The sequence below is a fragment of the Typopeltis vanoorti genome, chromosome 6, assembly GCF_054136105.1.
Source record: "Typopeltis vanoorti isolate ZY-2024b chromosome 6, IOZ_Tvanoo_1.0, whole genome shotgun sequence".
Lineage (NCBI taxonomy): Eukaryota > Metazoa > Arthropoda > Arachnida > Uropygi > Thelyphonidae > Typopeltis > Typopeltis vanoorti.
In genome coordinates, this window is record NC_143554.1 from 130557728 (window position 1) to 130584327 (window position 26600).

At 34.4% G+C, this 26600-nt stretch overlaps 1 protein-coding gene across 4 annotated transcripts in view; it reads right to left on the reverse strand.

Moving 5' to 3' along the window:
• The window catches only part of LOC150105947 (uncharacterized), a 261696-nt gene that overhangs the window by 1042 nt on the left and 234054 nt on the right, over positions 1-26600 (reverse strand). The window contains exons 12-13 of one of the 4 annotated variants that reach the window (XR_016548463.1): positions 14863-20372; positions 11100-14813 (exon numbers count right to left, since the gene is read on the reverse strand). The exons of 1 other annotated variant lie outside the window; for it this stretch is intronic. Coding sequence is in view for 2 of the 3 variants with exons in the window: in XM_090394428.1 (XP_090250554.1) it covers positions 20301-20372 (72 nt within the window). In the remaining variant the exon portion in view is untranslated. Of the gene's footprint in view, positions 1-11099; positions 20373-26600 lie in introns of those variants that run through there. 2 more of the 4 variants (XM_090394428.1, XM_090394429.1) reach the window with 2 other exon arrangements.

Sequence of the window (26600 nt, forward strand, 5' to 3'; positions counted from 1 at the left end):
ATCATGTGCAAAATGCTTTTAAATGTTTAGCACCAGCTTCTTGTACTGATTGAATTTTGTAATTAAAAAAGTATAGTGTACTCATAAAAAATATATGAGGGGTACCCAGAAATAACCTGAATCATTTAATTTTTTTATATTAAAGTTTATAATACCATATTCTAGTCTCCTTCAAAGTACTCTCCATGTGAGTCATTGCACTTGTCCCAATATTTTTTCCACTGCTGGAAACTGTTCAACTGGAATACTGTTTATGGCCTTAAGTAACTTTTCTTTCACTTTGTCCACATCAACGAATTGCTGCTCTTTCATGGTTTTCTTTATCCGTGGGAATAAAAAAAAGTCACATGGAGAACTAGCTTCTTCAAGTCATGGCAAACATTCACATGAATTTTTTTTTTTTATCCTCTGTGAGCGAGGCACAGATTTAGTGGGCACACATTTCATTTGCACGTGCAAATCTTCTTTAAAATTCACTGACACAAACTCCATGACAAATCAGAAACTTGCTGAATGGTCTTTCAACAATGTTCGCTGATTACCTGGCAAACCCTTTCAATGTTTTCATCATTTCTGCTTATTGAAGGTTGTCAAGATCATGGTTGGTCTTCAACTGACATGTCCCAGGCCTATGCTTTACCTAAAGTATCTTGCTTAAATTGTTAAGCTTGCCGAAGTATAACAATAGTTTCAACTGCAGTTTTACCCAAAAGAAAACAAAATTTTTCACACACTCTGTTCCTTGTGGTCAGCCATCACAAAATTGCCAAACTTGCTTGTCAGCACTAACAAAAAAGCAGCCAGAACAACGAACCAGTTCACACAGGATAACACCACTTGCCAGACTGGCATGAAAACTGCAAACTCGCAATGCCTAAGGGCATCATCTGTAACTTGAAAATGCATGCTCCAAGTTCACATTCTAATTATTTTTGTTCACTGTTAATGTTTCTTTCTGGATGCATGCAGTTTTTCCATAAAGGAGTGAGGGTTAGCTTCAGCTTACTGAAGAATTACCAACTAATCATTGAATGCCAGTGTGCATTTCACCACCCAATATCCACAGCAGATTTTCTCACCTGAATTGCCCCACCTATGGACACTGTGCTATTGCCCTTGACATTTACAAAGCATTTTGATGAGATCTGTCATAGAATGGTTGCTCAGCAAATTGCCATTTTTTTATGGTCTTTCATCCTTTGGAATTGGGTTGTTGTTTTCTCTCAGGTTGTTTGTTGCATGTAATGGTGGATGTGTTCTCTATTAATGCAGGTGAGTTGTTCCTCAGGGTTCTATTATATTATTTATCCTCTTTCTCGTAAACATCCTTCTCACTGACCTCAAACCCTATCCTAGTTTTGCTAAAGATAGTGCTCTTCATTCTTTTTGCTCATACAACAAACCTTGCAGTTTCAAACTTCCAAAGCTGAAGGTCATCTATAACCACTGCTCTAAACATTCATCACTGTACCATCCTTCAATAGGATGATGACCTTTAATGCTACTAAAATGCAATTTTGTCTTTTTTTATCACCAAAAGACCCTTATTTAATAACATCAGCCTGATAGAGCTAAACTTTTCTTAGACTGATATTTGCTCCTAGCCTTCGTGCAAACATATCACTTTTATGACATTCAGCCTTTAAGAAAACTTGACATCCTTTTTTTTTTTTTTTTCCCCAAGATATTGTTACTTGTCCAGCTACTAACTCTGTACAGATCCCAAATCCAAAATTCTTGATGCTGTCTGAAAAAAAGCATTTCAGCTAATTTGATAAATCTTTTCTCCAGCCACTGTCACACAGACAGATGGTTTCCACTTTGTCTTTTCTACAGATACTTCTAGGCACTGTTCAGTAGGTCTCATCTATCATTCTTCTCCCCCACTGCCATTTCTGCTACATCTACAATAATGCAAGCAAAAGTTGCTCAACATCCATTTACAGTTCAACTGCTAACCAATCCACACCTTCTCTGAAAGAGCCTTCCTCCATGATGTATTCCAAAAGTTGTTGACATTCTTCAAAAACAACCTCAACAGATTCCATCTCTCCTAACCCTTGCCTGTACATAGCATCGATTTGCTATCACTTAAATACTAAGTGGTATAAAATAAATAAATAAATAGCTATGAAAAGCAGAGATTAGAGTAGTCCAAAATAACAGAACATTTGTCAGAGTGTTACGTTGTTTTTAAAATTGGATGACTCATTTAAACAAATAATGTAAACTGCCTTGTTTGACTCTTCTAGTTAGCTATGAGTATTATACAGCATTCAGCATATTAACATTACAAATATAGTTTATAATGAATGGTCAATTGTGTATTATATCTGTAGTGATCTTCATAAACTAGTACTATATAGTCATCTCTCACTATAGCAAATTTTTTTTAAAAATCATTGTGTTTAGATATAATCTTTGTATTTTTATACCAAGTAGGAAAACAATGTTTAATAAGTAAGCACATGAAAAGCAAAGGGAATCAATTATAATTATGAACTAATTGGATCCAAGCTCTTTTTAATTCTTCATGAAACTTATTGAGCCTGAAAGGTTCTTTGATGCAAGCCTTGCTTCTACACTTTCTCAACTTTCCTGCCTCTTCCATTCTCTTGCTCCTCTCTCTCTCTCCCTTGCTCTCTGATGCCATTCTCTTACACCTATTCTTGTTCCTCTCATACTAGCCAATCTCTATGTACTCCCAATATCTTCATTCATCCTCCTCAACTCAGTCTTCATTCCTTTCATCTCCTTTCTCAGCAGTTCTATTTCTCTCTCCACACATTCAATATTCACACACATAATCATGGCCATCAGATGATCTCCACCTGTTAAATTGCCTAAGACTAAATTTAGACATATGTCTGTAAAATTCTCTTCACTCTCCAACAGACTACTGGCATCCACAAACTGAAAATTACCCATTCCAAAGCATTATCTCCACTGCTGCTAAATCCTGAGATCGAGGCATTTATGTCTCCCTCCTTGTGTTTACATGTAAGTAATTTAAGGAACAATGGAATGCATACATACTGCATGTGTAGCAAGCTACAAATCATCAATTATGCTATGAATAATGTAGTCTTTAAATGGTGGGGGGGGGGGGCTAGGTGTAGTGCTATAACTGGTAGCTGCCATGTTGAATACAATTGTTACATGTGGAAACAATACTAAGACAGTAAAATCCTAACAAAATACCACACAATTATCAATTTGAATAGCACAAAACTGAAAAACCAGTATTGTCACAAAGTAAACATAATATCTTTCCCTACTATTAATATATACCTTTTTTTTTTTTTACAGCTTGCGTCATATGTTGCATCCATCTTTCCGCACTAGTAGTGCCCCTATATACTATGTAGTTGACAATATCTTAAATTTCTTGGTATTTATCATTCTTCAAACTTGCATGCATGGAGAGAATTGATAAGCATGTGGTTATAATAACCAAAACTAATTACAGAATATGGAGGACTAATGTAAAAAGATTTATCATTTAATTTTTACACCATTATAAGTGTATCCACTCACTATATATCACCACCAAATAATCCTAGCCAAAGTCTCCATAGGGCTGACACTATTCTAAAGAAATTCACCAAAGCCGATCTTTCATTATAACTATCCTTTGTTCCCTATATATCTCAGTGAGAGTTGTATACTTTTTTTATATATATATATATATATATATATATATTGATCCCATACATGAGAGATTGAGAGACTTATAAGCATATCAGTACTATGTGTGGAGGTGCAGATGAGGACTGAGATAGAACGTTATTATTATTATTTTTTTTTTAATGAGGAAGGCTGTTCCAGACGACAGAATTTTTTTTTTTTTTTTTTTTTTTTTTTATATAATGAAAACTGTGGTGAATTCGCTAAAAACACACATATAACCACAGTGATTAGTTTTAATACGTAAATATTTCATCCCAAGTATCTTGGGACATCATCAGTACAGTAATTCAAACAATACTAGGAATAACATACAGTTAGGGCACATGATTACAATGGAATCTCAATATGCGTGCAGTAACGTGTTATAGAAGTAAATTAAAATATAACTGAAAAAAAAAAGCATATATAAAGAGACTATTTTAAAAAGAGGACAGAATAAAAGAGGAAGAGGAGAAGTAGGTGCAGTGTATTTGCAGTTGCACAGTTTAGGGATGATGGGCAGCTGCTGCTCTTGTATTAACAGGTTCAACAGAAAGTGGAGGAATGATAGTTGCCAATTCACTGTAACAATGACCATGGAAGTACTTAGAATAGACACAGTGATGAAACACTGTGTCTGTGAGATAGAGGTGAATCTGTAAGAGAAGGATCATCAATTGCCTCTGGACAGCATGAAGGACTTTAAGGGAAGTTATAAGTGCATTACCCCAAACATGTGAGCAGTATTCTAAGCTTAGCCAGATTTGGGATTTGTATATAGTTAGGAGTTGGTTGGGTGTAAAATAGTCTCTTGAACAAAAGAGAATGTCTAGTTTTTTGGATGCTGAGGAAGCTATTGATGCAATGTATTTATGCCAGAGACCTGATCTTGTCTGGCGATTTGTGTGGCATAGAAGGATAGTATGAAGATCACTGTTTAAGGAACTGCTTGTAGATGATCTTGTAGCCTGGGATGTCAGAGTGCTGCATGAGTTGTCAAATGAGTAGGATGAGTGAAGAGTATTGTCATCTACACAGCTGTGGATGGAAAGGATTAGTAGTGATTGTGAGTAGGTCATTTATGAACAAGAGAAAGAGAGTAGGTGATAGGACAGAGCCTTGGGGCATTTCAGCATTGATGGTGAAGCTTGAAGAGAAGGAACCATTTACTGTGACTCATAGAGAGCAAATAGAGAGAAAGCGGGCTACTCAGTTACAGAGGGTGGTAGAGAAGCCAAAGGATGGCATTTTTTTTTTTTTTTGTTTTTAAGCAGGCTACAATGTCACACATGGTCAAAAGTTTTGGAAATGTTGATTGCAACAGCACAAGTTTTTCTGAACTGTTCCATGGCACGTGTTCAGAGGTGGTTGATATAAGCTACAAGGTCATCTGTGGATTTTATTATTAACATTTTATCTCCATGGAGTCAGAGATTCATTGTGGGAAGTACACACACAAAGCTCATCCAACCATGCCTTAAACTGATTCAATGTGTCTACATCACAACACACTCAGACAATGCAGTCCGCTCTCCATGTAAAGAACCTTCTCCTCACACCCTCCTTATACGGTTTCAGGGATGGCCTCTTGTTCTATCTGTTGGCCTTTATGAAATCTGATTTGGATCTGCCAATGAATCATTTGCATATGTCTGTTGGCCTTTATTATGAAATCTGATTTGGATCTGCTAATGAATCATTTGCATACATATGTTGTATGCTTTGGTATAGGCAGAGTATGAAGCTGGAGTTCTTGAAGCAAACCACATGCGGTAAGCTAAATTTTTTTTCTTCAACTGAACTCCACTTTTGATTGAACAAGGGCTCAGAAAGTGGATGAGAATTATGGGTTGAACTGGGCATAAAGGTCTTAATGCCGGTGAGAATAATTTCTGTTACTCATTCACAGCAGGTGTTAGGGTTGGATGAGTGAAAACACAATAGTCAGACCAAGGAAAGGAGAAATAGAAATTTTGGTAGGCATCCCAGTTGGCTCTTTTGTAGTGCCAGAGGTTGGGAGTGATTGGTGGAGGGGGGGGTTCTGTGAGAGAGGAGACTTGTACAAGATTGCAGTCTGAGTTTCTGAGAGGAGAGGTTACCTCCGCAGTATCTGGAAGGAGAACTGGTCAAAAAAAAGAGAGCCAGAGTATTTGGCTTTGGTATATTACCAGTTTTTGATTATGGATTTTTTGTTTTTTCAAGACCCCCCCCAGTATTTCATAAAAAACTTGAAATTAAGCTCTTGTTGATATGAAGCAGAGCAAAATTTTGTATTTTCATGTACTTGATCTAAATGAATGCTCCTTTGTTATTGAAATATAGTCTAGAGATTAATCAGAAAATATCATTTGATATACATATAAACTCCATTGTATAAAGCTGTTATCAGATGATATCGTGATTACTATGCTCAGATCTGGCTACCATGATTTGAAAGGCTTGTTTTGTTAACCTTTCCTCTCCCATTCCATTTAAGTGACCAATATTGCCTTAGATTAGTGCTGCTAAAACATTCTTGAATATATTTCTGATGATGTCAATTCCTTCCTAATACCTTCCTTTTTTTAATTTAATATAGTTCTTCCATCAATGCTATCTGTTTCCTCTTCTAATTTTTCTCAGAAGTGTCATATCTGTGGTCTTTGATCATGTTTTATTTCTAACCCAGCTCTCATTTCATAAATTAAAATTTGTTTAAACACTCATGTATAGCCAGTTTCATGTATCTCTCTTATTCTCTATAAATTTATTTGGAGTGCATTACATCTCTGAGATATAAATGACAAATTTTTTTGACATAAATGATATCTTTGAGAGTAACCATGTTTCATTTCATTTCATTTGCCATCTTCACTAAAAATTGTGCCTAAATAGCTGAAATATTACACTTATTCTATAGGTTCTCCATGATGCAGTTCAAGAACATTGATGTTTTAAATGTTCCTGAAAATAGCCACTTATCTATTATTTGGTTTATGTGGAGGTTGATTGTGTCTGTTTTGGCACAGTATGTTTTTTAATAAGCTTGAATTCCTGTTGAAGGGTAACCTCAGAACAACAAGTGCAATGTACTCTCTATAATCAAAGTTTTTTTCACTATATACCTTTAATAAGATGGTGTGCATGTACATGGACAAACCTCATTTCTGATGCAATTAAATAACAAGTACCTAATAATCAGCTTCATGGATAAAATAGAAGATACACACACACACAGAGTATTTTCATACTGCTACCTGTTTTAGCTATATTGCATTCTCGAAGTGTTTTCTGTAGTGTGAGTTAAGGGGCAAACAGCAACCTTTCAACTTATCAGAAAACTAGTTTCATTTATATGCTCTCTCAAAGGTCGATCGCCTCTTACCTGAGGATATTCAAAAATCTCCTGTTGTAAACTTTTCTGCTGTGATTAGTCATCTGCTGTAAGGAAAGAACAGCTGACATCTTTGAGAGATGAAAAATCTTGTCTAGTGTACCAGGGCACTGGTTTCTTTTTAGATAAAATTGAAGAAAACCATCATTCTATGTAAAATCAGATTTACATAGAATGGTGGTTTCTTCAATTTCAATACACTCATAGAAGCTGCTGTAGCGCTAACCAAGAATCTCAATGGCAAAAGTATAGTTTTAGAATCTGCCAAAAGATTTGGCAGGGGGGGGGATTCTACTGTCATGACTAAGCAATGTCTAACAACTCATCAAACAGTGTATTGTATAGTAAAGGTACTCTAGGTACTCCAAACAGATTGTCCTTTGGACATTATCAACATATTAGCAAATGGGCTTGTCACCATTATATGTGGAGCATCTTGGATTATTGGTGTAGTATCACACCAATCCTATATAACTTAGAGAAAATACTGGGAGCTAATAAACATTGTTTTTATCCTTATCCTTTCATCTTTTAGTTACAAAGCATTAAATCCTTAGCATGGATGAAAATGAACACTTAAGTTACCATTCATCTTGGGGCTTGATGGAAATAAAATTACATTTCAAGTATTCGTTTTTACCAATGCTAATATAATAATAAATAGGTCATTTTCTGTTGTGTGTGTGTGTGTTTATAGAGGCACAACAAAGAAATAAGTAGCTAATTAACATTAGCTACTTCCTGAAGAAGAATATGGGAAGCTATTGTCCATGATAGATATATGTAATTTTTTTTTTAATAAAGTAAAAAATATTCATTGTACTCTCATAGAAGTAGCTTCATCTACTTCTATAGAACTTAATTTTCTAACAACAGTGGTCACATTTAGATTTCCCTGAACCAAAAGTCTATTCCATTGTTTCTTCAAGAATTCTAGTTAAAGTTACCAGTAAAATATAAGCATGTAATGTAACTTTTTTTAATTTGAAATTTGTGTTTTTTTGTTATATTAGCAAATTGTCTTACAGACATACAAACTTTTAAATACTAGAGGTACCACTAAAATTAGTAAAAATTTTTAACTGATGAATATCTCAGTGTTTGGGGACAATTGTCAACTTTCTACCTCATGAATATTCTTTATGAAATTAATTTACACAAAAATATCAGCAATACCTTTTTTTTTTTTTTTTTTGCCTTTGTGGATTAGGTTGTTTGTTTGTTTCTTTCATATACTGCCTTAGACACCTTCTAAACCTCTTTCTGTTATAGGTTTCCTCATCTGTACCCTCATGGTTTGTATTCAATTGCAATTCTGGGTTATGTTGTAGGTGGCATTTTCTACATGTTCTTTCCATTTGTAAGTAATTTTTTTCATTTTCAGTTCATCTTTTTTTATCCATAAAACATTTCTGTTGCCTCTCTTCTATTATTGCTTTCTCTCCATGTGTATATGTCTCTTTCAAATTTCAGAGGCAATTGAAATAATCCTATATAGTTTCTGGAGAGCTTCTCTCCTCATGTGCCATCTGCCAAAATGATGATTAATTCTGTTTAATCTTAGACATATCTGCTTTTATTTATTTATTTTATTTTCCTATTCTCTTTCTTCATATGGGCTGATTGTATTTTAAGTATTTAAATTTTCTTATTTGTTCTATAGGTAAGTTTAGCATTTAAGATGTTTTACTTCTGAAAATCATGTGAAATGTTTATGTTGAATTGTACTGTAACATTAAGTCAAATATTTCTTTGTCATTAGCTTAAAAATTCACAAAGGTGATTTGATCTCTCCATGTCATAGGTGGGTGGAATTTTTTTTAAATTATCACAGTTTGAATTCCTTTTAATGCTTTCCTCTTCCACATTTATGTGGAAAAAAATCTGGGGTACTTACTACTAGTCTTAGTACTATTCAAAAAGACCACTGTCCTCTGTTTATTCGTCATCACAGATTTTGACATTACCTGACCTGTGTTTTTATTTTAATCCAGAACACTTTTGACTGTTTTTTTTTTATTTGCATCAATATTTTTAATTTCAGAAGGCCATTAACTTTTATCTATTAATTTGTTTAAACACTCTTATATACAGCCTGTTTCATGCATCTCTCTTATTTTCTATAAATTTATTATTCTCATATGCCTTTCATAGCTTTTAAATGCCCTAAACATTGAGAGTTGAGTTCAGTTCTTTTTTTCTTTATTTGTTTTAGAATGAATGTTTGATTCCTATATTATCTCTTTCCTGAAACCATTCTGCCCTCACTGTGATTTTTTTTTTCTGTAATAGGAGTTAGTTGTTCACTGTTTTAAGTAATTTTATAGCATGTGTTCCCAGTGAAATTTCTTAGTAGTTTTGCAGTCTTATTTCCTTTTTTGCATATGTTAAACTATAGTTGTTTTCCATTCATTTAGTATTATTCAACTAGCCCATATCATGATCACTTCTTAAATTCTCCACTGTATTTATGCAATTCACCATTTACCTTTTCTTCATTACTTCCTCTTAAGGTTTTGCTTTACTTTCATTTTAGTTATGATAAAGCCTTTGCTTTGTTTATTATAATGTCATTGCTGTTTCTCTTCATTATGTTTTTTAAGATACCAATAAATTATTATCCAGTCATAATTTTAAATTCATTAAGCCAAAAGCAGTTAATATAATGTCTGAAATCTGTTGATTCTTGTTACTTGCAATTCTTGAAATAGAAACAGTAAACTGATCTCCTCAGTTAACTGTTTTATAAGAATTTTTCACTTTTCAGCAGCTTTCCTCAACCTAATTGCCAAGAAATCTTTTTCTGAGCTTGACTGTTTTTCCAGTCTTTCTCTTCAAGCCATGGCAGTACTTGCACCTTTATCCATATACCTCTTGGTCTTCCTTGTGGGAACTCATTCTGAAAACATCTAAAAAGCATTTTTTTTTTCAGGTTACATTCCATATGCATTCTTTTGACATGTCCATACCATTCCAGTCTCTTCTCTACACCCAGAATTTCTCTAATTTCCTATCCTTTCTGTTCTTCATTTTCTAATTGATATATGACAAAAGTCTATTTCTGCTGCAAGCAATTTCTTTTTATATCTCACTTTTAACTTTATCATTCCTATTTTAGCTATATAAATGATGTTTTGCAATATGACATCATAAATGAGTTGATGTGTGTGTGATGGTTAATGTTCCATAAGTTGGTATTTCACATTCCTGTCATATTTTTCTCTTCATACTCTTCTTTTTGATCTCTAGGTTGGATGAATCTGTTTGAACTGGTGAACTCAGATATTAAAAAACTTACTGCTTTCACATTTTCTCAGTTTAAAATTTCAAATTGATTGATTTAACTACAATAGTTTATATTTAATTGTTAGGTATGTCACTTTCTATTTAGCTCAGTGATGTTTTGTGGTACAAATCACCTCACTGTTTTTTTTTTATAAGACTTACATTCATCATTGCAGTTCACTATTCAGTGGTTTTTTCTTTTTTACAATATGATACAAATATCATATTATGCAAATATTCAATATACAATGTGATATTTTTTCCCAATATCACATTAAAAAAACTGCATTTTTAAAGGTGTCTTAATCCCAAATTAAACTTTTTGTAGTAATAAACAAAATAATAAATAAATAAAACATATACATATATTATTTGTATGTGGTGGGGTGGAATTTGAAATTGTTTTCCCAGATTATGAAATTGTGCAAGTGAGAAAATCGCATGCAAATATAGTTTTTTTTTTTTTTCCCCTCATAACAATGTTTTAATAATTCAAGGTAAATGAAGTTCTTATAGAAATCAAGAGAATATAGACATTTTTGTAAAGAGTATTATAGTTTTTGTAATCCTTTTATATTTATCAGAGTACTTTAAGCAAAATGAGAAAATGAATGCATAAAACTTTCAAATTATATCTTAATTGCCTTATTTCTTTACTTTTCTCTGTTAGTGTTATAAATAATATAGATCTGAATGGTTTATATTGCTGCTTAGTTTGAATGTATATATTTCATGAAATTTCATTGACAGTTGATTAATAAAAATATGTAAATGTATGCATAGCTTTTATAAAACGTATTCAATGTACATTAATACATTTCAGTTATGAAATCAAATCACTGTTTATTAGTCATTATTTTATTAAATTTAAGATCTTTGGTGAACACTGTCAGTTACATTTAAAAAAAAAAGTTTAGATAGGAAACTTGATTGAAACTAATTGTCTTATTTTCTAATCAGGTGATTACAAAAATTAGTTTGTTGATATAGCTTTAAACACATCTCTGTATTCTTAATTATTTGTGAATTTGCGCTGCTGTTCCAGATAGGTAATGGATTATGAATTTATTAAACTGTAACAAATATGCATATTTTTATATTGTAATATATGACAAATAAAAAAAATAGCCTCTTTTGCTAGAAATACATTAAAACAATAGACAAATTTGTTGAAAGATAGGTACAGTCGACTCTCACTATAGTGAAAGTCAACTTTACCTATCTTCACTGCTATAACAAACTGTCAAAACGTTCCAACCAAAGCTCCCTAGGTTATGATACTATACTAAAAAAAAATTTCACTATAGCAAACTGTCTATTGTTACACAACTATTTTTGTGTTCCCTACAAGTCTGCTACAGTGAGAGTCAATAGTTCAGTTACTTAAGAAATACTGCTAATGACAGTTTATATTCTGAATGACCTACTGGTTCTTCAATAGGAATTTTTTAAACAGAGTACAATCTTAGTGAAGTTTATGCTGTAAATGTTTAATCATATTAATAAACATTCAGATAGAAAAAAACAAGCTTTTCAAAACTTTTAATTAATAGAACCACAAGTGATATCACCATTTTGACAATTATCAAAGGTTAATTCAAATTATACTAGTTAGTAAAGAGTATTACAACAATAGGTCTCTATTGTTGTAATACTCTTTAGGATAGAAAATGATGCTACACTTAATGTTATTTCAATTTTTTTTATAGATGAGTATTACTGAGAGTTATATTCCAATCATTTGGTATTCAACTTCTTGACTATACCTTCTGAATTATGCAGTGCAGCTACTCTAAAACTTATTATAATGTTATAATCATTATAACATTATAATATAATGTTAATATGATTATAACGTTATATTATAATGTTATAATATAATATTATAATAATATTATAATATTATAATAATAATATTATAATATTATAATAATAATATTATAATATTATATATTATATAATATTATATAATATATATTATTATTATTATTCTCTGGTTGGTGAGAGTGATCATGCAGTACTCATTTGGGATGTGGCTAAGTTTATGAATGTCCCATTCGGAAAAGGTTACATGCTGAACTACAAAGCAGGAAATTATGACCAACTGAGGTTTAGCACAATGGTATCGGTTGCTGGATGGGAAGAATATCAACAGTGCATGGGAAGCATATTAAAAATACTTAAATGATGCAATGTCAGAATGTGTCCTGAGAGTTCGAAGAATAAATAGGGTGAGAGTCAAACTGACGTGTAATCTTATTAAGCAAGAGATTCGTAAGAAAAGAATGAATGTGGAAGGAATACCATGTGCATAAGGATGATGTCCATTATGAAAATTATAAGGAACAGGCCAGAAGAGTCACAAATGGTGTATGGGCTGAGTATGAAAGGAAACAGGCTCTGTGAGCTAAAGATAACCCCAAAGAATTTTATCAGTATGCTGCAAGTAAAAGAAAGAATGAATATGAAAGAATAACTCTACTGAATGCGGATGGTGTGAGGGTTACCGGATGTAAAAGAAGTTGTTCAACTAATGAGTGCCTATTTTGCTAAAAGCTATCAGCCTGGTGTATGCAACATTGAGCTCACTGCTACCTCTTCAGTGGATGAAGAAACTCTGGTGGATGAGGAGGAAGTTACAAAAACTGAATAAGAATTCAGCAATAAGGACTGATGGGATATCAGCACAGGTGCTAAAAGAGTGTTCAGCTGAACTGGCTATTCGTTTAATTAGGCTATATAATTTGAGTCTCGGAACAGGGAAGATTCCACAGCAGTGGAAAGAATGTATGGTAATCCCATTGCACAAGGGTGGTACCGACATATCCAACTATCGACCAATTAGTATTTCAGGAGTGGTGGAGATTTTGGGAAAGTTAGGGCTCGCATTCAGAAATGGGTTGGCCGAGAGAATCACTACTTTGCAACGAATAGCATGGGTTTACTAAGGGAAGGTCATATTTTAGCAACTTGCTCACATTCTATAATAATGTTACCATTCAGCTAGACAAGGGGAATGGATACACCATGATACTTTTCGATTTTGGTAAGGCTTTTTGACAGAACACAGCATGGAAGACTGTTGCATAAATCAGAGAATATGGAATTGGATTATAAACTATTAGCATGGATAAGAGGATGGCTGACTGACATAACAAAAAGTGGTATATGGTGGATGTGAGTTTGCAAGATTTAAGGTAACCACAAAGATCATTCCTTGATCCACTGTTATTCAATCTGTACGTTAATGACATTGAGAAGGATTTGACAGGTGACATACAGCTATTCGCTGATGATGTAAAGATAGGTAGGGTAATCAGAAATGCATTGCTTGCAGAATTATGGGCACGGGAAAATGGATGTCACTAAATGTAAAGTCATGCACTTTAGTGTGATTAGATATCCAATGTCATATTAGTGGGATTATGCTATAAGAAACTGATCAGGCTAGGGATCATGGAGTGCTGGTAGATAGGAAAATGCAAGTTCAGGGGGCTATGTACAACTCAAAAGATAATTGCAATGATGAAATGAACTATGATATGTACAGATAGGTATGTCATTTTGCCTGTTTACAAGGCTTGATAAGACCTCAATTGGACTATTCTGTGCAGGTGTGATCGATTTTCACACCTGCACACAATATCGGCAATAGGCACAGATAGTTATCAGCATGTGTGCTAAACAGATTCAGGTTAACTGGTATAAAGCCCTTAATCTGGTTGCCTTATTTGAGTCTTAGCTCAAGAAAGATCCCACAAAAAAGGGTGGCAGGGCAAAAAGTGAAAAAGTGATGTCACTTTTTGCCCTGACCGTCAGTTTCTCTGGAGTGATGGTAAAGATGTTAGAAAAGTTGGTAAGAATAGGGCGGCCGCCTCTGCCGAGGCACGGTTCATTTTTAAGGAACAAAATTTTTATCATAAAAACAAAAAATTCTTAGAATGATCAATATTAAAATAAATAAGGCTGGATACACCAATTAAAAATTTTAAAAAATTGTATATTGCCACCTCTTTGATCAGCCGGCTGTTTACAATTTTGCAGCGAGAGCAGACGCTTGCCTGCAGAATGTTGTGTCTACTGCAGTCTATCTAAAGTGAAACGGTGAACATGTGCAGAAACGAATTTTTGTACAAAACATTTGTTGCTAGGTAAATCAATCATATATGCATCTCAGTAGGCTACTGACAGTAACGCAGTGTGGACTATTATTTCGTCTCTGTGTCGTGTAATAATTTCTTGTGGGTATAAAATAGAAATGGAATCAAACAAAAATTTAAAAAAAAAAGTTATCTGGTGCACAAAATCGTAAGTGCCATGCTGCGAAAGAAGCAGATATTAAGAAACAAACTGGGGCTCTTAATAAATTTGTTAAAATATTAAAATATTCTGATGCATATTGTAACCAACTCGATGTTTGTAAGAGAATTTTCATTCTCTTACAAACATCAGAAATCACAGTTGACGAACTGTGTTTTCATGCAAACTGAATGATGAACCACATCATCCAGTTTGCATGAAAGTACTATTGCAACTATTGAACAAGATAACAAGACGCATGATTTAAGTGAAAAACAGTTAGGAGAAGATTTAGTTGTAGTTGACCACGAAACTAACACATGGTTATTCTGTAAATTTAGAAGACCAATTTTTCAAAAGAAAAATATAATATATCCCAGAGATACATATGGTCTTAAATTTGGCAACACATATTATAATAGAACAATGGGAAACGGGCAGCTCGTGCCAAGAACATGGCTCATTTATTCCAAAAGTTTAAATTCTGTTTTTTGCTTTTGTTGCAAACTTTTTGCACCTACTGAATCAAGTAGTCTTGTAGAAGGTTATAACGATTGAAGAAATGTAAGTACAACTTTGCATAGACATGAGACTAGTTTAACTCACATGAAAAATTTCTTAAAATGGAAGGAACTTGATTAAAAAATTAAAAAACCAAACTATTGATTGCTAGACTCAAAGCATGTATGAAATGGAAAAGAAACATTGGACGAGTGTTTTAGAACGTTTGATTGAAATCATAAAATTCCTTGGTAGCGAAAATTTAGTTTTTTGCAGATCACCTGATAAATTATATGAAAGGAAATAACGGCAATTTTTTTAAAATTAGTCGAACTGTTTGCATCAATCCTATAAAAACCTTTCAGTAATTTAAATGTTTCTATCATATCCTCTCTTCTCTGCCTATCAACCAACCTCTGCAATCCACAAGCTCTCAATCTATCAATGCAGGAAGCATTTTTTACATCACTCACCAATTTAGTCACTCTTCTCTGAACCCTCTCCACAGCCTCCTCATCTCCAAGGAATCCAGGTGATCAGACCTGAGCGCAGTAATCCAAATGTGGAAGTATCAACGCTTTATAAAGGGGAATAATAACCTCTTTATCTCTGGATGTCAGTGTGTTCCTCAACAACCAAGTAATCCTATGTGCAATCTTGGACACCTTAGCAATGTGTTCTCTGAACTTCATCTCCCTATCTACCAACACCCCTAAGTCCCTAGCCTCATCAATCTCTTGGAGTACTGTTCCATCAATGTAGTACACAGCTGGTAATCTTTTAATCCCAAAATGCATGACTTTACACTTTTCCACATTGAACTGACATCCATTATCTTTTGTCCATTCTACCAGCTTGTTTAAATCATCCTGCAAACTTTCAACATCAGCTTGATTTTTTATTGCGCTACCCAACTTTGCATCATCAGCAAACAACTGAATATCTCCCTTTAAGCCATTTCCTATATCATTTATATACAAATTAAACAACAATGGCCCAACCACAGAGCCCTGAGGCACACCACTGGTCACCTGCCTCATCCTGGACTCAGCTCCTCCATACACCACCTTCTGGTATCTTTCCCTGAGCCATTCTCCTATCCATATCACGAATTTAGTATCCATTCCCATCTGCTCCAATTTGCATAACTGTTCCATGGGGTATCCTGTCAAAAGCCTTAGCAAAATCCAGAAGTAACACTGTGTAGCCAGTTCCTTTGTCCAACTCAGATGTCATTCTGTTATGAAAAGTTAATAGATTGCTAAGGCAGGATCTACCTTTAGCAAAACCATGTTGGCCTCTATAGAGTATCATATCCTGTTCCACCCATTCTTGAATTTTGTCTTTAACCAACTTTTCCAATACTTTTACCACTGAAGATGGTGATTGGTCTGTAATTAACTACCGCAGTTTTAGAGCCACCCTTATGCAAAGGAACCACTTTGCCTAACTTCCACTAACTAGGGACCATACCAGAGTTCAAATTTAAATTAAATATCCAAGAGGGATTGACAATTCATTTGTACATTCATGCAACACCCGAGCTGATATTCCTTCCATCTAAGCCAACAGCAGTGTTTGCATTTAAATTTTGCAATATATGAAATACCTCTGATTTCTTAACTTCAATTCTCACATTAGTTATTGCTACAGATAAAGAGATATTCTCACTTGGGTGATAGACTTTTGAAAAGTGATCACTCAGTAACTCGACTATTACATCTGATTTTGTCACCTCAATACCATCAGCACCCACTAAAGTTATCCTTCCAAAGTCATTCTTCCTTTTACTTGCCGCATAGCGGAAGAACTCTTTGGGATTACCCTTGATCTCTTTGGCTAAGGTCTTCTCATAATCTGATTTAACTTTTCTTACTATGCTGGTAATCTTCTTAGCTTGAGCCTTACTGCTCATGGGTGTACTGAGTAAATTCTCCATAACATTTTCTTTTTTTGCAGATCAAGCTTGATACTACTGCTCATCCATCTAACGCCTGCCTTGTTTGACTTCCTGACCATGGGGACACAATCTGATATTGCTTTCCTCAGATACCCACTGATTTTATCCCATGCACTGCTAACATCTGTCCCCTGCAATATGTTCTGCCATAGGATGGCTGCAAGCTCACTCCGAAGCTTGTTATAATTGCCTAACCTGTAGTTCCATATATACCCCTTTTTAACAGAAAAATCCACAGATTTTGCAACCTCCCAAGTCAATGCCACATGATCGCTTTCACCAATTGGAGGTAACGAGGACACCTTACTTATGCATATAACCTCTGAACCAATAACCAGGTCCAACACTCTCATACCACGTGTCCCTTCAGTTATGTGCTGTTTCAAGTAATTATCTCGTACATGTATGAACTCCATTTCCTTTTTGCTACGTGATATTTCCTCCTTCCAATTGATATCACCATAATTAAAATCCCCCATAATAATCATAAACCTGCACTCATTGCACTAATTTGCTGATGCATGAATTCAATATCCCCCCCCCCTGTACTAACTTCCTATCTACAGTTTTTTCTCCAAATCAATCCGTTACCTGTCAAGACTCCAACATCGTCAGATCTTATATTTCTATCTTCTAAGGCACTTTTTACCATATCAATCCATCTATATCTTGGTCTTCCTCTGGGTCTTTTTCCTGCCAACCTGGCGGAGAACACTTGTTTTGCTTATCTTTCCTCTCCCATTCTGTTTAAGTGACCATACCATCTGAGATTAGCTCTGCTAATATATTCCTGGATGCTAACAATAATATTAAATAATGTTAATAATGTCACGTTCTTTCCTAATTTCCTCGTTTTTAATATGATATTGACATTGATGCCATGTATTCACGCCCCTAATCTTTCTCATGGCTCTCATATTTGTGATCTCCAGTCTTTGGTCAAGTGTTTTACTTCAAATCAGCTCTCAGATCCATAAGTTAAAATTGGTTTGAACACTATCTTGCATACAGCTAATTTAGTGTTTTGACTAATTTCTCTTTTATTCCATATAAATTTATTCAGTTGACTTCCTACCATACCAGCTTTGTTGATTCTGTTGTCTATTTCCATATTTAATTTGCCATCTTCACTAAAAATCATGCCTAAGTAGCTGAGATGTTTTACTTGTTCTATAGGTTCTCCATTCACAATGCAATTGATATTTTGAATACTTCTGCCTATTTTCATTGTCTTGTTATTGCTGACCTTCAGATCTATTACAACAGTTATTCAATTTAGCCAGGGGAATCTTGCAGACTTGTAGCGGATTTATTTAAGAGTATAACATCATCTGAATAAAGCAAAGGGCTGAGATTAACATCTCCAATTTTGATATGAGGTTTAATACCACTTTCCTTCATAATGTGATCCCATATAGATAATGAATAACAGAGGGGATAATGTACATCCTTGTCTGACACCAGATTTAACATTAAACCATCTTCCGAACTTCCTTCAGTTCTAACTGCTGACTTACAACTCAAATAAAGAGTAAGTGCTGCTTGATATAATGCCCCACTGATACCATATAACTGCAGTGTTTTGAATAGCTTCTCTCTCAATAAATAAATACTAAAAAAAGCAATATTTGGAAGTTTTATGATTTGTGAGGATTAAAAATTTGCATAATGTGTGCCACATTGCCCTATATATAAACAATAAAATATCTGTGTGACACAGGAAAAAAAGGAAGTGCATATCTATGATTAACCATGTAAAAACAGATGTGATGAATTTGCAAAACATGAAACTAAAATATCAAACCATGATGCATGAACAAGTATGAAGTCAGAATCTAAATTAAATTCACCAAAACAACAAATGTTATTTCACATTAAACAATAATCTTAAATGAACTTAATAAACCTACCTCCTCTCTAGTTTCTGCAGAGGCAACAGATTTACCCCTTTGGCCTACCCTGGCATCTATCAAATTCCCTGTGCTTGTGGTTAATCATACTTGAGCCAAATTTACATATTTGCAGCCAATGTTAAATAACATCTAGAGTACACCTTTAACACACCTTTTGCTAGTGAATCACCTCTGAATTGTCTAATATACTGTTCATGATTTGCTCTGTGGATAGTGAGATATTTGAATAAACAGTTGTCATTTCTTGTATGTATTAATCCACCACAAAAATCAGTCTGGATTTTGCTTTATTCCATCATATCCAAGACTGTACTTACACTTTTCCTGAGGCAGGTGGGCCTGAGGTGCTAGAGTGCTCCAGGGCTCCTCCCTCATTGTTTGGGCCCTTAAATTTGGCATAATTTTTTGGGCTCCCAGCTAGAACCTCATGCACCTGTGCATAAGTACAGCCCTGATCGTATATATATATAGTAGAGGTTGATTACATTTTTTTCTCATGCACTGCATTTTTTAATTTAAGCTTAATAATGATCACTATACAAAGAAATGTAACAGAATGGTTGCCACTTTGATATACAAATGTTCTCTGTGAACATTTTTTTTCCCCAAATTCTCAAGAGCAATGAAAATAAATATTTATTTAAAGGAAAGCACCTACACAACCAATGGTAAAGGAATAATACCTGCAAATAATATAGGTCAAATAGTTTCTTGGAGGATTCAAACTTGTTATTTTGTCTACCTGTTTTCAAATTTCAAAGATTTATTAAGAAGTTATTTTTTCCATCTTGCTATACCATTTTTTTTTAATATAAGCTTGCCATCCATAATATTAATGTGAAATGTCTCTAGATTAGCGTTTATATTACTGCAGAAACATTTGACAATTCCATTATCACAAGTCTGTTTTGAAGATTGATAACTCATTTGTGAAAAGCTTGAGTAAAAATTCTAGAATAAATCTAGTGAAAATTACTGCTGTTTGCTAAATGTTTGCATTTTGAAAATACATTGGATTCAGGAATGATGACAACATTGAAAAATAATTTCATTACTTAATATATAATTTAAAAATATACAAAAAAAAAGCTTTTCTGTGATTAATAAAGGTTCAAGGAAAGAAATCTCTTAAATTATAATTCGAAAATATACAACAAAAAAAAATGCTTTTCTGGGATTAATAAAGGTTCAAGGAAAGAAATCTCTTAAATTATAATTCGAAAATATACAACAAAAAAAAATGCTTTTCTGGGATTAATATAGAACATATAAGTTCAAGGAAAGAAATCACTTAAATTACTTATTTTTCTAATGTTGGTTCTGATGCATCCTCAGGAAGTGCACCACTGCCAATTTCATTTACATCTGAAATCTAAAAATTAGAGAAAAAGATAACAATACTCAATATGTTGTATAGGTATATACAACAATTGGCTTACCAATTAAAAACGGTTGTTGTGAGCTAAAAATCAAAATTAACATTAATAAATAATACTAAAATTCTTTTTGATGTTTACATAAAATGAGAATCTCCGAAACTTTTGGAAAAGAGAGACGATCATGCCAATTCAAAAGGGCTTCACAACTTTCTTTGAAAATGTGTTCATATTTAAAACTGCTTCTATGGAAAAGATGAGCTTCATCCCACTGGATATGTTGGGATGAAGACGTTTGAGGTGTCCCCCCCCCCCACAGAATGACCTGTCTGTCCAAAGTATGTCAAATTACATTCACAAGGTATCTGGTAAACACTAGCTAATGATAGAGGTGACAGTTTGTCTTTTGCAGATAATAACAGATGAGAAATTTTGTTGATAGGAAAATATGTGGGAATAAGATGATACTTCTTCAAAATTCTAGCAATAGGTTCAGAGATACCAGAAATATAACAGATTTCAAGGATTCATCAACAGACCCTGCAGTCTGTTGAAGAATCCTTAAGTGTTGGAAAATAGAAGTCAGTTATTATTATTATTATTACCCCAAGACCTCATGGAGTCAAAGACTCATCTGGGAGGTCCTTTTATCACACATACATCTCATCATACCGAGCCTTAAACACACTCAAACTCCTTGCAGACACCACACTCTCAGGCAAGGCATTCCAATCATTCACAACTCTGCACGAAAAAAACCTGCCTCTCACTCCCCTACTCACACCCTCTTTATACAGTTTCCAGGGATGACCTCTGGTTCTCCGCCGATCTCCCGCTATTCTCTGTAGAACTTCTCCACCATTGATCTTATAACAACCCCTTACCAACTTGTAAGTCTCTATCATATCTCCCCTCTTCCTCCTCTCCACCAAACTCTGCAAATTACATCTTCTCAATCTTTCCTCATACTCAATATTCCAGAGGTCAGAAACTGCCTTAGTCAGTCGCCTTTGGACCCTTTCTAACCTCTCCTCATCCTTCTGAAAACCCGGTGACCAAATCTGGTCACAATAGTCCATGTGTGGCCTAATCAAAGTCTTATACAACAGAACAAGAATCTCCCTACTTCTACATTTTAGTGTTCTCCGCATCATTCCCAGAAGCCTATGTGTTGTCTTCACAATTTTGGCGATGTGTCCCCTAAATTTTAGATCCTTATCCACTATCACCCCTAGATCTCTTATTTCCTCTACCTCCAACAATATATTCTCACCAAGCATAAATTCTGCATCCCATCTTTGTTTTCCAAATTTTAAAACCTTACATTTTGCAACATTGAACTCACATCCCCATTTTCTTGCCCACTCACTCAATTTAGTCAAGTCTTCTTGCAAGGCCACAACATCTTCACTACTCTTTATGGTTCGTCCCAACTTTGCATCATCTGTTCGTGACTTATTTTTCACGGTATTAACAACACCACAAACACTTTTATCAACAAAGATGTTTTATTAACGCTAATATTTCGCTGATTTTCAACTCAGCATCATCAGAGTACAACACACATGTAAACGCGACAGTGAGTGAGTGAAACAATATAATTGCAAAAGACAAAAGATCTAAAGTCCTATTTTTGGCGCCCTCTAACGAAAAAAAAAAAGAGCAGTTATCCAGGAGTTTTTCTTAGGATAACCGTCTCCCAAATTTTTGGCAAAATCAGCGAAATATTAGCGTTAATAAAACATCTTTGTTGATAAAAGTGTTTGTGGTGTTGTTAATACCGTGAAAAATAAGTCATGAATAACTATCAATGCCTAAGCTTATCTGTTAGTTTGTTTGCATCATCTGCAAACAACAGAATATCTCCATCCAAATCTTCGCCAATATCATTAATATACAAGTTAAATAGTAATCTGCTGGATTTGATGAGAGTCGTAACCATTTAATTCCCTTAAAGTTTTGATAATGAGAAGTTCTTGTTGTAAGCTTGAGGGAGAGGAGCATACATCATGTGCTCTACTAATTAAAGAACTTATGTATCTAGCAGTAAATTTCGATAAACACTGGTTGACAAAATACCAGAGGCTGTGTAAGTAAGAAGGATGTCCAAGAATGGTAAACTACCAGCATTTTCTTTTTTTCACGGTGAGTTGAATGCATCGATGTTAAGGCTATTGATCCATTGTAGAAAAGTGGTAAGCTCATTTTCAGAATGCGTCCAAACAGCAAAAATATCATCGATATAATGAAACCAAAGAGAGGATTGGATATGAATGGATGAGAACAAGGTATCTTCCAGATGGTTCAAAAAATAGTTTGCCAAAGGTGGAGACAGAGAGCTACCCATGCAGTACAGTACCTTCAACCTGTCTATAGATTTTGTTTTTCCAGCTGAAATATCTTGATTGTATAACAAATTAAAAAATTTTCGCAACATCAAGAGGGAATTTATCATATCATATAGTAAACTAATAGTGTCAGATAACGTAATGTTGGTAAAAAGGGAAACAATGTCAAAGCTGACTAACAAATCAATCTCTTGTATATGTATATTTGAATACTCTTGATTTTTTCGAGAAAATACGTGGAATTCTTGATGAATAATTTGGATTATCCAATATGGGTGGTTAATAAACATGAAAGAAATTTAGCAATTCTATAGGTGGGAGCATCAATATAAATCATGATGGGTTTTATTGGACAACCTTCTTTTGGGAGACCATATAAACAAAGAGTCCTTCCAAAATGGGTATGTAACTTACCCAAAGTATTTTGATCCTGGCTAACAACTTCATCAAGAAACTTATTTAATTGTTTAATTTGTGCTTTTGTAGGGCTATAACTAATTTCTTGATAGGTGGAGGTATCCTGTAAAAGGCAGTCTATCTTCCTTGTCGGCCTTATCCATTACCATACAGCTTTTGTTTTATCCACTTTTGAAATAGATATGATTCTTTTGTCTTAATGAAAACACTGCTCAGATGTCAGTACTAGATAAATTACATGGAGGTAATTTGCCTTTAAAGAGTAAAGCAGCAACTTCAAAGTGTAGTTTATTAGCATCTTTGCTTGAAAGTCCTGACAGATTGTGTTCAATGTTATGCAAAAAATCAAACTACGGAATGGATTTAGGTACCAAAGCAAAATCATGGCGTTTAGCCAACACACTAGTCTCAGCATCAGACACTAGAGGCTCCAAAAATATTCACAACCCATTTATTAGTGGGAGTATTGTCAGAAATAAATTTTTGCTTATGGTATAATGATTCATGTTTTTGCATCATTGTGTAGGAATGTCTTCCATAAGAGTGGGCTGAAGACTGTTTAGAACACGTAGAACAATATCCAGTAAGTCGTCCAGAGTAATTGAAATCCTTTCAAGATCTAAAATAGACTGAATATTAGATGCTAAATCTTTTTTAGTTGCTCAAAGTTGGTTCTGTATCAAGGTAAAACTTGCACAAATATAAATTGTGTGAGTTCCAGGTAACTGAATAATCTCTCCAAATCTAGCAAACACAGGAATAACTTTCGTATCGCAACATTTTTTGAAAAAGGCAATTCGAGCACAAACCTTATCTTGTAAAACTGATAATTTTCGTAACTTGTCTGTTAGTTTAGTGAATTCTTCCCCATGAAGGATAATAAGTCTAATTTTTAAAGGTACCTGTGGTATAACTATAAACAACAAATTACACAATAACCACAGTAATTAACTAAAGTTAATGTTCAAAATGGAAAGGCATATGTGTTTGCCATACATGTTAATTTATTTTTAACAGTATTGATGAGAACACAGACTGATAAAAAAACTTATACTGATATTTCCCATTGTACCAGAATGTTGTCATTCTTGTTGAAAGGCTTATATGCTGGTTAAACATGATAACTAATAATTAAGGAATTGACAGCGTACACTAGAAATATAAATTAAAAACAACTTTAATGAATACTTTAATAAATTCTTGTTGAAAGGCTTATATGCTGGTTAAACATGATAACTAATAATTAAGGAATTGACAGCGTACACTAGAAATATAAATTAAAAACAACTTTAATGAATACTTCCTGATATTTCGGCAACGTCATGTTGCCATCTTCTTGGGAACTTAAAATAAAGAACAGGTGCACGCAAGCGCTACATAACAGCAAATGAGAAACGAAGTGAGGAAGCTACTGTTTTCCTAAAGTCCTGATGGTGCCCCCCCCCCTGGCAGTCTATATTGGTAATTATTGGCCTTTGGGCTGAAATTCTTCTGATATATGTTTCCCAAATTTGGGGCAGTCTTATGCACCCAAATTTTTTGAGGTTTGGCATGTTCCTAAGGGCTGAGGCTGATTCCATGAATAGTCTTTCATATTTGAACTTGCTGCGGTGTATTACTGTGGCTTTCTTCCACCTTATTCTGTGGCGGGTATCCAGAGCATGGTCTGCAAGCCCAGAGTGGCTGAACTGGTGAAATAGGATGTAGTCCTTGTGTTCTGAGATTCTGATATTTGCTCTCCTGCCTGTTTCTTTATTTTAAGTTCCCAAGAAGATGGCAACGTGACGTTGCCAAAATATCAGAAAGTATTTATTAAAGATATTTTTAATTTATATTTCTAGTGTACGCTGGCAATTCCTTAATTATTAGTTATCAGAATGTTGTTGTTTTGCATACTGTGACAAACTGTTATTGGCTCTGAAGATGGATATAATACCAGCAAATAAGTAGATATTTGCTGGTATTAATAAGTAGCAATTATTTTTTTATCAGTCTGCGTTCTCATCAATACCATTAAAAATAAATTAACATAAAGTTGATGTTGTTTATAGTTATGTCACAGGTTCTTTTAAAGATTAGATTTTCACTAAAGATGCATTTTGAGAAAGTTGATGAATGCCAATTTCAACTAGTTTAGTGCACCAGGACCAGTGGCTTCTTCAAGTGGTGATCAGAACTAAAAAAAACTGAAACAAAACTGAGAGCCTAGCAAAGGTTGGTCAATTGGTAGAGCCTCTGCTACTAATGGCTCAGCAAAAAAGTTAAGCAAGTTTGAGCATGGTTAGTAGTTTTATTTATTCATATGGAGTTTCCTCCCTTTTCTCCCCCTGTCCCTATTGGGGCGAGTTGAGCCCCCACGAGCCCCACGTGTGTTCACGGGGCCGGTTTGCCTGCTTGCGGGATGAAAAATCCCATGCTGTCCATGTCCAAGACCTGCTAACTTGGCTATGGCTGAGGAAAATCCTTAAGCTCCTCACGTTGGCGACAGGAATTGCACCTAAGACACTCCTTCCCCAGGCATATGGTTGCGAAGCGCATAGCCACTAGGCTAACCGCACGGATGGTTAGTAGTTGGAAGGGGATCAATCGTTCAATGCTGTTGGCACACACTCCCTCGATGAGTCTTTGGACTCCCTGGAGATGTCACATAATAATAATAATAATAAAATCAAAATGAGGCATCAGTGATGTGTGTTGTACATCAGCTGTCTCTTTGGATATTCTGGATATGATTGTTTGAGTTGTATTCTAGTATGCTGAGAGAACAGATTAATGGTTTCCAGGTGTCATTTAAGATGACACCTGGAAACCAAGATGACACTAGTTTCTGTTGGGGTGCCATTTGAGTGAATGATTGCAGCAGATTCCTGGATTTGACTTGAAAGGAAGTTGTCCTCTAGATGGGACAAGGTGGCTGTATCCCAAAGGAAGTTGTCCTCCAGATGGGACAAGGTGGCTGTATTCCAACTGATTGTTCCTTTTTTTTCTTATTTCAAATGACCTATGTAGGGTAGACCACAAGAACATGGAATAATAATAATAATAATAATAAATTTAGTTTAATCCTTTATCCAAGTGTGAGCAAACAAAGTTTGCGCCTAAAAATATCTTCAGGACGAAGATATTTTTAGATATTTTCCTGAAGATATTTTCAGGCGCAAACTTTGTTTGCTCACACTTGGATAAAGGATTAAACTAAATTTATTATAGTCTAACTAAGTGAAAAACAAACTTTCAACATCTTTCTCTAAATCCAGAGTAATTTAATAATAAGGTGGCACAGCTTTTGGCAACTCCTATAGGTAAAGATGACCTCTCCATTGCTTCTGCCTTGGTATCTCCACTTCTGGGCCTGGCTCCCACTGACGAGACCTCAATAAAGGTATCGAAACCAGTCTGGGTAGTGCTCCTTTCCTTAATGCATAACATTATACATATTCGCAAGGAGATGTGTTTTGC